Consider the following 14366-nt stretch of genomic DNA (forward strand, 5'->3'; position numbering starts at 1 on the left):
ATGTTACAAAAAAAAAAGACAAAAATTCAACAAAAAATGAGAAAAATTCAACAAAAAAAATGACAAAAATTCAACAAAAAATGAGAAAAATTCAACCAAAAAAATGACAAAAATTCAACAAAAAATGACCCAAAAAAATGACAAAAATTAAACTAAAAAATGACAAAAATTCACCAAAAAAAATGAGAAAAATTCAACAAAAATTCAACAAAAAAAGACAAAAAAAGACAAAAATTCTACAAAAAATGAGAAAAATTCAACAAAAATGACAAAAATTCAACAAAAAATGAGAAAAATTCAACAAAAATGAGAAAAATTCAACAAAAATTCAACAAAAAATGACAAAAATTAAACAAAAATATGTCAAAAATTCAACAAAAAGACTGAGGGAGGTGAGAGTTCAGACCTGGAGCTCAGACTGAGGGAGGTGAGAGTTCAGACCTGGAGCTCAGAGTGAGGGAGGTGAGAGTTCAGTCCTGGAGCTCAGAGTGAGGGAGGTGAGAGTTCAGACCTGGAGCTCAGGCTGAGGGAGGTGAGAGTTCAGACCTGGGTGAAGCTCAGGGTGAGGGAGGTGAGAGTTCAGACCTGAAGCTCAGAGTGAGGGAGGTGAGAGTTCAGACCTGAAGCTCAGAGTGAGGGAGGTGAGAGTTCAGACCTGAAGCTCAGAGTGAGGGAGGTGAGAGTTCAGACCTGAAGCTCAGAGTGAGGGAGGTGAGAGTTCAGACCTGAAGCTCAGAGTGAGGGAGGTGAGAGTTCAGACCTGAAGCTCAGAGTGAGGGAGGTGAGAGTTCAGACCTGAAGCTCAGACTGAGGGAGCTGAGAGTTCAGTCCTGGAGCTCAGAGTGAGGGTGAGAGTTCAGTCCTGGAGCTCAGAGTGAGGGAGGTGAGAGCTCAGACCTGGGTGAAGCTCAGGGTGAAGATGGCGTGGGAGCGGCTGCTGGTCTCGTTCATCCCGGTGGCGGCCGTGGTTCGGTTCATGTTCCCGCCCTCCATCAGGTCCTCCACGTCTCTGTAGGTCTGCACCAGGTGCCGGGACAGCTCTGGGGACACAGCGCGTGTGTTTAAAGGCGTCACAGGCAGGTGGCGCTGTGCCGAGCCGGGCCTCACCCTCCACGTACGGCCCCTCTTTCGGGTGCTCTCGGACTCGCAGGTTATACGTCTGACTGGACTTCCTCCGCAGAAGGTCCCGCACTCGCTCGTTGTAGATCTCCAGGAAACTGCAGCCGAAACAAAGGGTTCATAAGGACAAAGAGAAACTTCAAAAATGGAAAGAATTGGGAAAAGTTTATCGGGATGGCAGAAAATCAGGAATAAATAGGGAAAAATTGGGGATACTAGTGTAAAAAATAATGAGGGGAAATTGGAAAGTGCTGCTCTTTTTTCAGGACTATTAACCTCTTAACTCCCACCTGAACGGATCCCATAGTGTCCAGTTTGGCTTTACCCTAATCAAAAAGCTTCTTGGGAAAAAAGCACCAAAACAGCCACAAAAATGAGAAGAAAACAAGGATGTAAACGCAACAAAAATTGACAAAAATTCAGCAAAAAAGTGACAAAAATTCAACGAAAAACTGTCAAAAATTAAACGAAAAACTGACAAAAAATATACAAAAAATGACAAAAATTTAACAAAAATGTGACAAAAATAAAAAAAAATTAAACGAAAAAATGACAAAAAATCAACGAAAAAATGACAAAAATTCAACAAAAAAATGACTAAAAAATAAACAAAAAAATGACAAAAAAATGCTACAAAAAATTGACAAAAATTTAACAAAAAATAACAAAAATTCTACAAAAAACGATAAAATGTGACAAAAATCCAACAAAAATGTGACAAAAAATCAACTAAAAAATTACAAAAAATCAACAAAAAAATGACAAAAATTTAACAAAAAAATGACCAAAAATTCAACAAAAAAATGACAAAAATTCAACAAAAATTCAAGAAAAATTCAACAAAAATGAAAAATAAAAATCTATATATATATATATATATATATATGAAAAAAAGTGACAAAAAATCAACAAAAAAATGACAAAAATTCAACAAAAAAATGACAAAAAATCAACAAAAAAATGACAAAAATTTAACAAAAAATGACAAAAATATATGAAAAAAAAAAAACATACAAAAGGTGAGACAACACAGCAACAACGTGAGGAAAAAAGGTCAGTTTTGTGGGTCTTTCAAATGAGGTTACACAGGCCTAAATAACAGCCAAAGAGGACAGAAGGCATGTGGTTGAGGCGGGAGGTAAGAGGTTAAATGTAGACGTTTGCGGCTCAGTTTTGTATATGTCTGACTCCAGCTCCAGCTCCAGCTCCAGCTCCGGGTCTTACCTGACCTCGGTCCTGTAGGACGCCTGGTCCCAGCCTGAGTGGATGCGGCTGAACAGTCCCTCACAGATCCTCGGGATGAGCCCGGCTTCGCCCTGAGGAGCCACACGGTCATAAACATGTTAAAGGTAAAGGTTTCCTCTGCATTGACCCAGAGGAAGCTACGCAGGGGAGAACAGGGACACTTCCTGGATGGAGGTGGTTTCACAGGTTCCACTGGGGGAGTTTTTGAGAAGGAAACAACATTACAACTGCAGTGTTTTCAGGCTCTAGAATGTGATGATGTCACAGTGGGGGCGGAGCCGGTTTTTCCTATTAACAGCATTACACTTCCACAAGTCGTATCTAAAAAGAACATGTATGAACTACAAACATGATCATTAATATCAGTCACTGGGTCCATGATCTTTTACCTCTATATAACATGCTAGGCCTTTAGAGCGCTGTGACGTGACCTGAAACCCCGCAACAGGATGTTTAACCCCTTAACTCCCGCCTGAACCGAGCACAGTTTCTCCAGTTTGGCTTTACCCCCAGTCCAAAAGCTTCTGGAAAAAAGCTGTGAAAATAGTGACAAAACTGAGACGAAAACAATGATGGAAATGTGAGAAAAAAGTGAGAAAACATTGACAAAAAAGTGACGATAAATTGATGAAAAAGTGGCAAAAATGTGACAAGAAATTGACCAAAAATGTAGGAAAAAATGACAAAAATGTGACAAAAAATGACACAAATTTGATAAAAATGTGACAAAAAAGTTGCAAAAATGAGTTGAATACCCAACAAAAAAATGATGGAAAACAAATGTGATGACGCGAGGAAAAAGATCCTCTCGGTTCAGGCGGGAGTTAAGAGGTTAAAACTTCTCTTCCACATGGTCGTGTTGATGAGTCGCAATAATAAAGTTTGTCCACCAGAGGTCAGTGTGAAGCAGCTCAGAGACGTCGAACCTCAGGACGTTTTTTCAGAAAAACCTTAAAGGGACTATAAAGAGTTTAAAAATGTTAAAATTAAGTATTTTCCTCCCCCTACATGTTCCAGTCATGTCCTAATGTGTAGAATGAGCTCAGACCTGTTCACCACAACTGCCTCTAAAATCCTGTACGGTCACTCAAAAATGTGTCACTTCGGCCCGAATTGCCGTCATGCACGAGCTTAATATAGAAGGTGCAGTTACATATATGGCCTGAGGTGGCAGTAGTGAGTATAAAATGGCGAACTTGCTTCCAGCCCCTTTAAGCGTTTCACTCGCCGTCAGAGTTTTTCTAACACTGTGACTAAATCTCCTCAGTTTTTCTGTTTGAATAGTTCTCTTTAAACATGAGCTGTACGTGTTTCCAGAGACATAAGAATCATATTCGATACAAAGTCCAGAGGAAACGTATCTGCAGCCTCTGCCCCAGAGACTTATCAGCTCAGAGTCCAGAGTCCTGACCTCTGACCTCTGACTCACTGTAGTGCTGTCAGAGTGCGGTGCTTCCCTGGCAGTAGTAGTAGTAGTAGTAGTATCAGTAGCAGTAGTAGCAGTAGCAGTAGTAGTAGTAATACTCACAGGAGTTCCCATCATGGTGTAGGATTTGCCGGAGCCCGTTTGGCCGTAGGCGAACACGCAGGCGTTATATCCTTCAAACGCAGACTTCAGCACGTCCAGACCCAGGTCCGAGAACACCTGCAGGGTTTATACACAGAGTACTTTATATACCAGAGAGAACACCTGCAGGGTTTATACACAGAGTACTTTATACACCAGAGAGAACACCTGCAGGGTTTATACACAGAGTACTTTATACACCAGAGAGAACACCTGCAGGGTTTATACACAGAGTACTTTATATACCAGAGAGAACACCTGCAGGGTTTATACACAGAGTACTTTATACACCAGAGAGAACACCTGCAGGGTTTATACACAGAGTACTTTATACACCAGAGAGAACTCCTGCAGGGTTTATACACAGAGTACTTTATATACCAGAGAGAACACCTGCAGGGTTTATACACAGAGTACTTTATACACCAGAGAGAACACCTGCAGGGTTTATACACAGAGTACTTTATACACCAGAGAGAACACCTGCAGGGTTTATACACAGAGTACTTTATACACCAGAGAGAACTCCTGCAGGGTTTATACACAGAGTACTTTATATACCAGAGAGAACACCTGCAGGGTTTATACACAGAGTACTTTATATACCAGAGAGAACACCTGCAGGGTTTATACACAGAGTACATTATATACAAGAGAGAACTCCTGCAGGGTTTATACACAGAGTACTTTATATACAGATAAATGTAGTTCTCCTTAAAAAAAAAAGTTGTTTTCATTGTATTTCTTCTGAAAACAAGCTTTGGGGGCCCCCCGTAGTGCCTCTGAGGCCCCCCCAAGGGGCCCCGGACCCCACTTTGGGAAGCACTGTGTGACAAAGTGGGTTTGTCTCATTATGTATTTTGTTTGAATCATTTGCGATATACACCAGCGAACAATAACCCCTGATTCATTTTATGAAGTTAATAATTACGTCACGTTGTCTATTTAACACTTTGTTTATTCATTCACTCAGTAAACAATTTACCTGCACCACCTGGGGAGAAAGAAGGGCCGTGGTCTGTGTCGGCCATTTTAAAATCGTAGGCCGGACCATGTGGCCGGGGGAAACCGGTTTAACTTTGCTTTGTGTTTCCTTTTGTTTTTGACGTTTGATTTGTATTTTGACTTTGTTTTGATTTGAACACAGATCATTTCATTTGATGTAAAATGTTAAAGCTTACCAGCAGAACTTTCATGTGGAACCTACCCATTGAGCTAATGGTACTTTCCGGTGGGAGGTCCTTTCCCATTAGGGGGAAGTATAAAACCTGACTGCTTCTAGTCACTGGGGGCCATTTTGTATGTGACATGTGGGTCACTGAGAAGTTCTGTTGGTCTTGCAAAATAAATGTCTGGTGAGAACTCTACCTTTGTTAAGTCCGCCCATTTCGACCCCTCATGGGCGGCTTCCTCACACACTGTGCAATAAAATAAACTTGAATTTTAAAGGACTTTCCCTGCACTTTTCCACAGGAATAAACCAACATGCGGCACTTCCCTCAGATAAACACAGCCCCCCCCAGATACAGCACGGCCTGAAGGGTTCCCCCCCCCCCCCCGTACGCCCCCCCAGCTCTGACCTGCTCCTGGGAGGTGAAGCCCGACCTGTTGGCGTCGGACGAGTCGTAGGAGAAGTCGTAGGTGAAGGTCTTGGTCCGGTCTCTGAGCGAGTCCCCGGTCGGTCCGTCAGGAAGCTGAGAACCAGAGAGAGAACCAGACTGAGAACCAGAGAGAGAACCAGACTGAGAACCAGAGAGAGAACCAGACTGAGAACCAGAGAGAGAACCAGACTGAGAACCAGAGAGAGAACGAGACTGAGAACCAGAGAGAGAACGAGACTGAGAACCAGAGAGAGAACGAGACTGAGAACCAGAGAGAGAACCAGACTGAGAACCAGAGAGAGAACCAGACTGAGAACCAGAGAGAGAACGAGACTGAGAACCAGAGAGAGAACGAGACTGAGAACCAGAGAGAGAACCAGACTGAGAACCAGAGAGAGAACGAGACTGAGAACCAGAGAGAGAACCAGACTGAGAACCAGAGAGAGAACGAGACTGAGAACCAGAGAGAGAACCAGACTGAGAACCAGAGAGAGAACCAGACTGAGAACCAGAGAGAGAACGAGACTGAGAACCAGAGAGAGAACCAGAGAGAGAACCAGAGAGAGAACGAGACTGAGAACCAGAGAGAGAACCAGACTGAGAACCAGAGAGAGAACGAGACTGAGAACCAGAGAGAGAACCAGACTGAGAACCAGAGAGAGAACCAGAGAGAGAACCAGAGAGAGAACGAGACTAAGAACCAGAGAGAGAACCAGACTGAGAACCAGAGAGAGAACCAGACTGAGAACCAGAGAGAGAACCAGACTGAGAACCAGAGAGAGAACCAGACTGAGAACCAGAGAGAGAACGAGACTGAGAACCAGAGAGAGAACGAGACTGAGAACCAGAGAGAGAACCAGAGAGAGAACCAGAGAGAGAACGAGACTGAGAACCAGAGAGAGAACCAGAGAGAGAACCAGAGAGAGAACGAGACTGAGAACCAGAGAGAGAACCAGACTGAGAACCAGAGAGAGAACCAGACTGAGAACCAGAGAGAGAACCAGAGAGAGAACCAGACTGAGAACCAGAGAGAGAACCAGAGAGAGAACCAGACTGAGAACCAGAGAGAGAACCAGACTGAAAACCAGAGAGAGAACGAGACTGAGAACCAGACTGAGAACCAGAGAGAGAACCAGACTGAGAACCAGAGAGAGAACCAGACTGAGAACCAGAGAGAGAACCAGACTGAGAACCAGAGAGAGAACGAGACTGAGAACCAGAGAGAGAACCAGAGAGAGAACCAGAGAGAGAACGAGACTGAGAACCAGAGAGAGAACCAGAGAGAGAACCAGAGAGAGAACGAGACTGAGAACCAGAGAGAGAACCAGACTGAGAACCAGAGAGAGAACCAGACTGAGAACCAGAGAGAGAACCAGAGAGAGAACCAGACTGAGAACCAGAGAGAGAACCAGACTGAAAACCAGAGAGAGAACGAGACTGAGAACCAGAGAGAGAACCAGACTGAAAACCAGAGAGAGAACGAGACTGAGAACCAGAGAGAGAACCAGACTGAGAACCAGACTGAGAACCAGAGAGAGAACCAGACTGAGAACCAGAGAGAGAACCAGACTGAGAACCAGAGAGAGAACCAGACTGAGAACCAGAGAGAGAACCAGACTGAGAACCAGAGAGAGAACCAGACTGAGAACCAGAGAGAGAACCAGAGAGAGAACGAGACTGAGAACCAGAGAGAGAACCAGAGAGAGAACCAGAGAGAGAACCAGAGAGAGAACCAGACTGAGAACCAGAGAGAGAACCAGAGAGAGAACCAGAGAGAGAACGAGACTGAGAACCAGAGAGAGAACCAGACTGAGAACCAGAGAGAGAACCAGAGAGAGAACGAGACTGAGAACCAGAGAGAGAACCAGACTGAGAACCAGAGAGAGAACGAGACTGAGAACCAGAGAGAGAACCAGACTGAGAACCAGAGAGAGAACGAGACTGAGAACCAGAGAGAGAACCAGACTGAGAACCAGAGAGAGAACGAGACTGAGAACCAGAGAGAGAACCAGACTGAGAACCAGAGAGAGAACCAGACTGAGAACCAGAGAGAGAACGAGACTGAGAACCAGAGAGAGAACCAGACTGAGAACCAGACTGAGAACCAGAGAGAGAACGAGACTGAGAACCAGAGAGAGAACCAGACTGAGAACCAGAGAGAGAACGAGACTGAGAACCAGAGAGAGAACCAGACTGAGAACCAGAGAGAGAACCAGACTGAAAACCAGAGAGAGAACGAGACTGAGAACCAGAGAGAGAACGAGACTGAGAACCAGAGAGAGAACGAGACTGAGAACCAGAGAGAGAACCAGACTGAGAACCAGAGAGAGAACCAGACTGAGAACCAGAGAGAGAACCAGACTGAGAACCAGAGAGAGAACGAGACTGAGAACCAGAGAGAGAACGAGACTGAGAACCAGAGAGAGAACGAGACTGAGAACCAGAGAGAGAACCAGAGAGAGAACCAGAGAGAGAACGAGACTGAGAACCAGACTGAGAACCAGACTGAGAACCAGAGAGAGAACCAGACTGAGAACCAGAGAGAGAACCAGAGAGAGAACGAGACTGAGAACCAGAGAGAGAACCAGACTGAGAACCAGAGAGAGAACCAGAGAGAGAACCAGACTGAGAACCAGAGAGAGAACCAGACTGAAAACCAGAGAGAGAACGAGACTGAGAACCAGAGAGAGAACCAGACTGAAAACCAGAGAGAGAACGAGACTGAGAACCAGAGAGAGAACCAGACTGAGAACCAGACTGAGAACCAGAGAGAGAACCAGACTGAGAACCAGAGAGAGAACCAGACTGAGAACCAGAGAGAGAACCAGAGAGAGAACGAGACTGAGAACCAGACTGAGAACCAGAGAGAGAACCAGACTGAGAACCAGAGAGAGAACCAGACTGAGAACCAGAGAGAGAACCAGAGAGAGAACGAGACTGAGAACCAGAGAGAGAACCAGAGAGAGAACCAGAGAGAGAACCAGAGAGAGAACCAGACTGAGAACCAGAGAGAGAACCAGAGAGAGAACCAGAGAGAGAACGAGACTGAGAACCAGAGAGAGAACCAGACTGAGAACCAGAGAGAGAACCAGAGAGAGAACGAGACTGAGAACCAGAGAGAGAACCAGACTGAGAACCAGAGAGAGAACGAGACTGAGAACCAGAGAGAGAACCAGACTGAGAACCAGAGAGAGAACGAGACTGAGAACCAGAGAGAGAACCAGACTGAGAACCAGAGAGAGAACGAGACTGAGAACCAGAGAGAGAACCAGACTGAGAACCAGAGAGAGAACCAGACTGAGAACCAGAGAGAGAACGAGACTGAGAACCAGAGAGAGAACCAGACTGAGAACCAGACTGAGAACCAGAGAGAGAACGAGACTGAGAACCAGAGAGAGAACCAGACTGAGAACCAGAGAGAGAACGAGACTGAGAACCAGAGAGAGAACCAGACTGAGAACCAGAGAGAGAACGAGACTGAGAACCAGAGAGAGAACGAGACTGAGAACCAGAGAGAGAACCAGACTGAGAACCAGAGAGAGAACGAGACTGAGAACCAGAGAGAGAACCAGACTGAGAACCAGAGAGAGAACCAGACTGAGAACCAGAGAGAGAACCAGACTGAAAACCAGAGAGAGAACGAGACTGAGAACCAGAGAGAGAACGAGACTGAGAACCAGAGAGAGAACGAGACTGAGAACCAGAGAGAGAACCAGACTGAGAACCAGAGAGAGAACCAGACTGAGAACCAGAGAGAGAACCAGACTGAGAACCAGAGAGAGAACGAGACTGAGAACCAGAGAGAGAACCAGACTGAGAACCAGAGAGAGAACGAGACTGAGAACCAGAGAGAGAACCAGACTGAGAACCAGAGAGAGAACGAGACTGAGAACCAGAGAGAGAACGAGACTGAGAACCAGAGAGAGAACCAGACTGAGAACCAGAGAGAGAACGAGACTGAGAACCAGAGAGAGAACCAGACTGAGAACCAGAGAGAGAACCAGACTGAGAACCAGAGAGAGAACCAGACTGAAAACCAGAGAGAGAACGAGACTGAGAACCAGAGAGAGAACGAGACTGAGAACCAGAGAGAGAACCAGACTGAGAACCAGAGAGAGAACCAGACTGAGAACCAGAGAGAGAACCAGACTGAGAACCAGAGAGAGAACCAGAGAGAGAACGAGACTGAGAACCAGAGAGAGAACCAGACTGAGAACCAGAGAGAGAACGAGACTGAGAACCAGAGAGAGAACCAGAGAGAGAACGAGACTGAGAACCAGAGAGAGAACCAGACTGAGAACCAGAGAGAGAACCAGACTGAGAACCAGAGAGAGAACGAGACTGAGAACCAGAGAGAGAACCAGACTGAGAACCAGAGAGAGAACGAGACTGAGAACCAGAGAGAGAACCAGACTGAGAACCAGAGAGAGAACGAGACTGAGAACCAGAGAGAGAACCAGACTGAGAACCAGAGAGAGAACCAGACTGAGAACCAGAGAGAGAACCAGACTGAGAACCAGACTGAGAACCAGAGAGAGAACGAGACTGAGAACCAGAGAGAGAACCAGACTGAGAACCAGAGAGAGAACCAGACTGAAAACCAGACTGAGAACCAGAGAGAGAACCAGACTGAGAACCAGAGAGAGAACCAGAGAGAGAACGAGACTGAGAACCAGAGAGAGAACCAGACTGAGAACCAGAGAGAGAACCAGACTGAAAACCAGACTGAGAACCAGAGAGAGAACCAGACTGAGAACCAGAGAGAGAACCAGACTGAGAACCAGAGAGAGAACCAGACTAAGAACCAGAGAGAGAACCAGACTGAGAACCAGAGAGAGAACCAGACTGAGAACCAGAGAGAGAACCAGACTGAAAACCAGAGAGAGAACGAGACTGAGAACCAGAGAGAGAACGAGACTGAGAACCAGAGAGAGAACGAGACTGAGAACCAGAGAGAGAACGAGACTGAGAACCAGAGAGAGAACCAGAGAGAGAACGAGACTGAGAACCAGACTGAGAACCAGAGAGAGAACCAGAGAGAGAACGAGACTGAGAACCAGAGAGAGAACCACACTGAGAACCAGAGAGAGAAACAGACTGAGAACCAGAGAGAGAACCAGACTGAGAACCAGAGAGAGAACGAGACTGAGAACCAGAGAGAGAACCAGACTGAGAACCAGAGAGAGAACGAGACTGAGAACCAGAGAGAGAACCAGAGAGAGAACGAGACTGAGAACCAGAGAGAGACCCAGAGAGAGAACCAGACTGAGAACCAGAGAGAGAACCAGACTGAGAACCAGAGAGAGAACCAGACTGAGAACCAGACTGAGAACCAGAGAGAGAACGAGACTGAAAACCAGAGAGAGAACCAGACTGAGAACCAGAGAGAGAACCAGACTGAGAACCAGAGACAGAACCAGACTGAAAACCAGAGAGAGAACCAGACTGAGAACCAGAGAGAGAACCAGACTAAGAACCAGAGAGAGAACCAGACTGAGAACCAGAGACAGAACCAGACTGAGAACCAGAGAGAGAACCAGACTAAGAACCAGAGAGAGAACCAGACTGAGAACCAGAGAGAGAACCAGACTGAGAACCAGAGAGAGAACCAGACTAAGAACCAGAGAGAGAACCAGACTGAGAACCAGAGAGAGAACCAGACTGAGAACCAGAGAGAGAACCAGACTGAGAACCAGAGAGAGAACCAGACTGAGAACCAGAGAGAGAACCAGACTGAGAACCAGAGAGAGAACGAGACTGAGAACCAGAGAGAGAACCAGACTGAGAACCAGAGAGAGAACCAGACTGAGAACCAGAGAGAGAACGAGACTGAGAACCAGAGAGAGAACCAGACTGAGAACCAGAGAGAGAACGAGACTGAGAACCAGAGAGAGAACCAGACTGAGAACCAGAGAGAGAGCGAGACTGAGAACCAGAGAGAGAACCAGACTGAGAACCAGAGAGAGAACGAGACTGAGAACCAGAGAGAGAACGAGACTGAGAACCAGAGAGAGAACGAGACTGAGAACCAGAGAGAGAACCAGAGAGAGAACCAGAGAGAGAACGAGACTGAGAACCAGACTGAGAACCAGACTGAGAACCAGAGAGAGAACCAGACTGAGAACCAGAGAGAGAAGATCCATCATGGTCTACAAGATCAGAACGAGACTGCTGGAAGAAATGCTCATTTACAACATCGAGACATGGGGGAAACTGGGATAAAACTGAGAAGAAATGTGGAGAAAATATGAGGACAAGATGGATGAAATTGGGAAACAATCGTTCAAAACAATAACTTTTATCAAATTAATCAGTAGTAGTAGCACAGTAGCAGTAGCAGCATAGCGGTAGCAGTAGCAGTAGCAGCGTAGCGGTAGCAGTAGCAGCGTAGCGGTAGCAGTAGCACAGTAGCAGTAGCACAGTAGCGGTAGTAGTAGCACAGTAGCAGTAGCAGTAGCAGCATAGCGGTAGCAGTAGCAGTAGCAGCGTAGCAGTAGCAGCGTAGCAGTAGCAGCGTAGCGGTAGCAGTAGCACAGTAGCAGTAGTAGTAGCACAGTAGCGGTAGCAGTAGCACAGTAGCAGTAGCACAGTAGCAGTAGCAGTAGCAGCAGCAGTAGTATGGGTAGTATTAGTAGTAGTAGTAGTATTTGTAGTATTGGTAGTAGTATTAGTATTAGTAGTAGTAGTAGTATTTGTAGTATTGATAGTAGTAGTAGTAGTAGTATTGTTGCCTTTGCGTTGGTGATGCTGGTCTTGTTTCCCTTGTTTTAGCAGTATTGTTAGTTTTGGTAGTATGTAGTATTTGTAGTAGTAGTAGTATTGGTAGTAGTATTTGTAGTAGTAGTAGTAGTATTTGTAGTATTTGTAGTACTAGTACCTTGGCGTTGGTGATGCTGGTCTTGGTTCCCTCTAGTATTGTTAGTTTTGGTAGTAGTAGTAGTAGTATTTGTAGTATCTGTAGTACTAGTACCTTGGCGTTGGTGATGCTTGTCTGGTTTCCCTCTAGTATTGATAGTTTTGGTAGTAGTATTAGTAGTAGTATTTGTAGTATCTGTAGTACTAGTACCTTGGCGTTGGTGATGCTAGTAGTAGTAGTAGTAGTAGTAGTAGTAGTAGTAGTAGTAGTAGTAGTAGTAGTAGTAGTAGTAGTAGTAGTAGTAGTAGTAGTAGTATTTGTAGTACGAGTACCTTGGCGTTGGTGATGCTGGTCTTGGTTCCCTCTAGTATTGTTAGTTTTGGTAGTAGTAGTAGTAGTATTTGTAGTATCTGTAGTACTAGTACCTTGGTGTTGGTGATGCTGGTCTTGTTTCCCTCTAGTATTGTTAGTTTTGGTAGTAGTAGTAGTAGTAGTATTTGTAGTATCTGTAGTACTAGTACCTTGGCGTTGGTGATGCTGGTCTTGGTTCCCTCTAGTATTGTTAGTTTTGGTAGTAGTAGTAGTAGTATTTGTAGTATCTGTAGTACTAGTACCTTGGCGTTGGTGATGCTGGTCTTGTTTCCCTCTAGTATTGTTAGTTTTGGTAGTAGTAGTAGTAGTATTTGTAGTATCTGTAGTACTAGTACCTTGGCGTTGGTGATGCTGGTCTTGGTTCCCTCTAGTATTGTTAGTTTTGGTAGTAGTATTATAAGTATTTGTAGTATCTGTAGTACTAGTACCTTGGCGTTGGTGATGCTGGTAGTATTGGTAGTAGTATTATAAGTATTTGTAGTATTTGTAGTACTAGTACCTTGGCGTTGGTGATGCTGGTCTTGTTTCCCTCTAGTATTGTTAGTTTTGGTAGTAGTAGTAGTAGTAGTAGTAGTAGTAGTAGTAGTATTAGTAGTATAGTTACCTTGGCGTTGGTGATGCTGGTCTTGTTTCCCTCTAGTATTGTTAGTTTTGGTAGTAGTATAAGTAGTATTTGTAGTATTAGTAGTATAGTTACCTTGGCGTTGGTGATGGTGGTCTTGGTTCCCTCTAGTATTGTTAGTTTTGGTAGTAGTATTTGTAGTATTAGTAGTATAGTTACCTTGGCGTTGGTGATGCTGGTCTTGGTTCCCTCCATCCTGATGATGTTCTGAGCCTCCAGATCCTTCTCTCTGAAACACACGTTTATTCTCAGGCTTTTGGAGGAAGTGTCGAGTAATCCTCAAAGTAAAAACTACTACAGATCCTCAAATACTCTTACGTTACTCATTTATTCACACTTCACTTACTAATGTGTAAAAGCTCTAGTTAAAGATTTAAATCTGAATTATCTGAGTCGTGTTGTGATGCTGACGTGGTGTTTTTTAACCTCGCGTTATCTCCAGATCGGCTTTACCCAAATCTAAAAGCTTCTGGAAAAAAGCTTCAAAACGAGAAACAAAACGAGACAAAAACAAGGATGAAAATAAAACAAAAGAGAGTAGCAGTAGCGTTAGCAGCAGCAGTAGCACAGTAGCAGTAGCACAGTAGCAGTAGCACAGTAGCGGCAGCAGTAGCACAGTAGCGGTAGCACAGTAGCGGTAGCACAGTAGCGGTAGCACAGTAGCGGCAGCAGTAGTAGCAGTAGCACAGTAGCAGTAGCCATAGAGGTAGCAGTAGCAGTAGTAGTAGCAGTAGCATTAGCGGTAGCGGTAGCAGTAGCAGTAGTAGTATTAGTAGTAGCAGTAGCGTTAGCGGTAGCAGTAGTAGTGGTAGCACAGTAGCGGTAGCAGTAGTAGTGGTAGCAGTAGCAGTAGCACAGTAGCGTTAGCGGTAGTAGCAGTAGCACAGTAGCAGTAGCAGTAGTAGTGGTAGCAGTAGTAGCAGTAGCACAGTAGCGTTAGCGGTAGCAGTAGCAGTAGTAGTATTAGTAGTATTAGTAGTATTA

At 44.9% G+C, this 14366-nt stretch overlaps 1 protein-coding gene across 1 annotated transcript in view; it reads right to left on the reverse strand.

The window, feature by feature from the left end:
* Positions 1–14366, reverse strand: part of kif16ba (kinesin family member 16Ba) — a 59176-nt gene that overhangs the window by 43167 nt on the left and 1643 nt on the right. The window contains exons 2-7 of the mRNA XM_079552984.1: positions 13542–13611; positions 5512–5625; positions 3893–4009; positions 2344–2435; positions 1108–1217; positions 898–1040 (exon numbers count right to left, since the gene is read on the reverse strand). Of these exons, the coding sequence (XP_079409110.1) occupies positions 898–1040; positions 1108–1217; positions 2344–2435; positions 3893–4009; positions 5512–5625; positions 13542–13611 (646 nt within the window). The remainder of the gene's footprint in view (positions 1–897; positions 1041–1107; positions 1218–2343; positions 2436–3892; positions 4010–5511; positions 5626–13541; positions 13612–14366) is intronic.

This window comes from Gobius niger, assembly GCF_951799975.1.
Source record: "Gobius niger genome assembly, chromosome: 3".
In the NCBI taxonomy this organism is placed as follows: domain Eukaryota; kingdom Metazoa; phylum Chordata; class Actinopteri; order Gobiiformes; family Gobiidae; genus Gobius; species Gobius niger.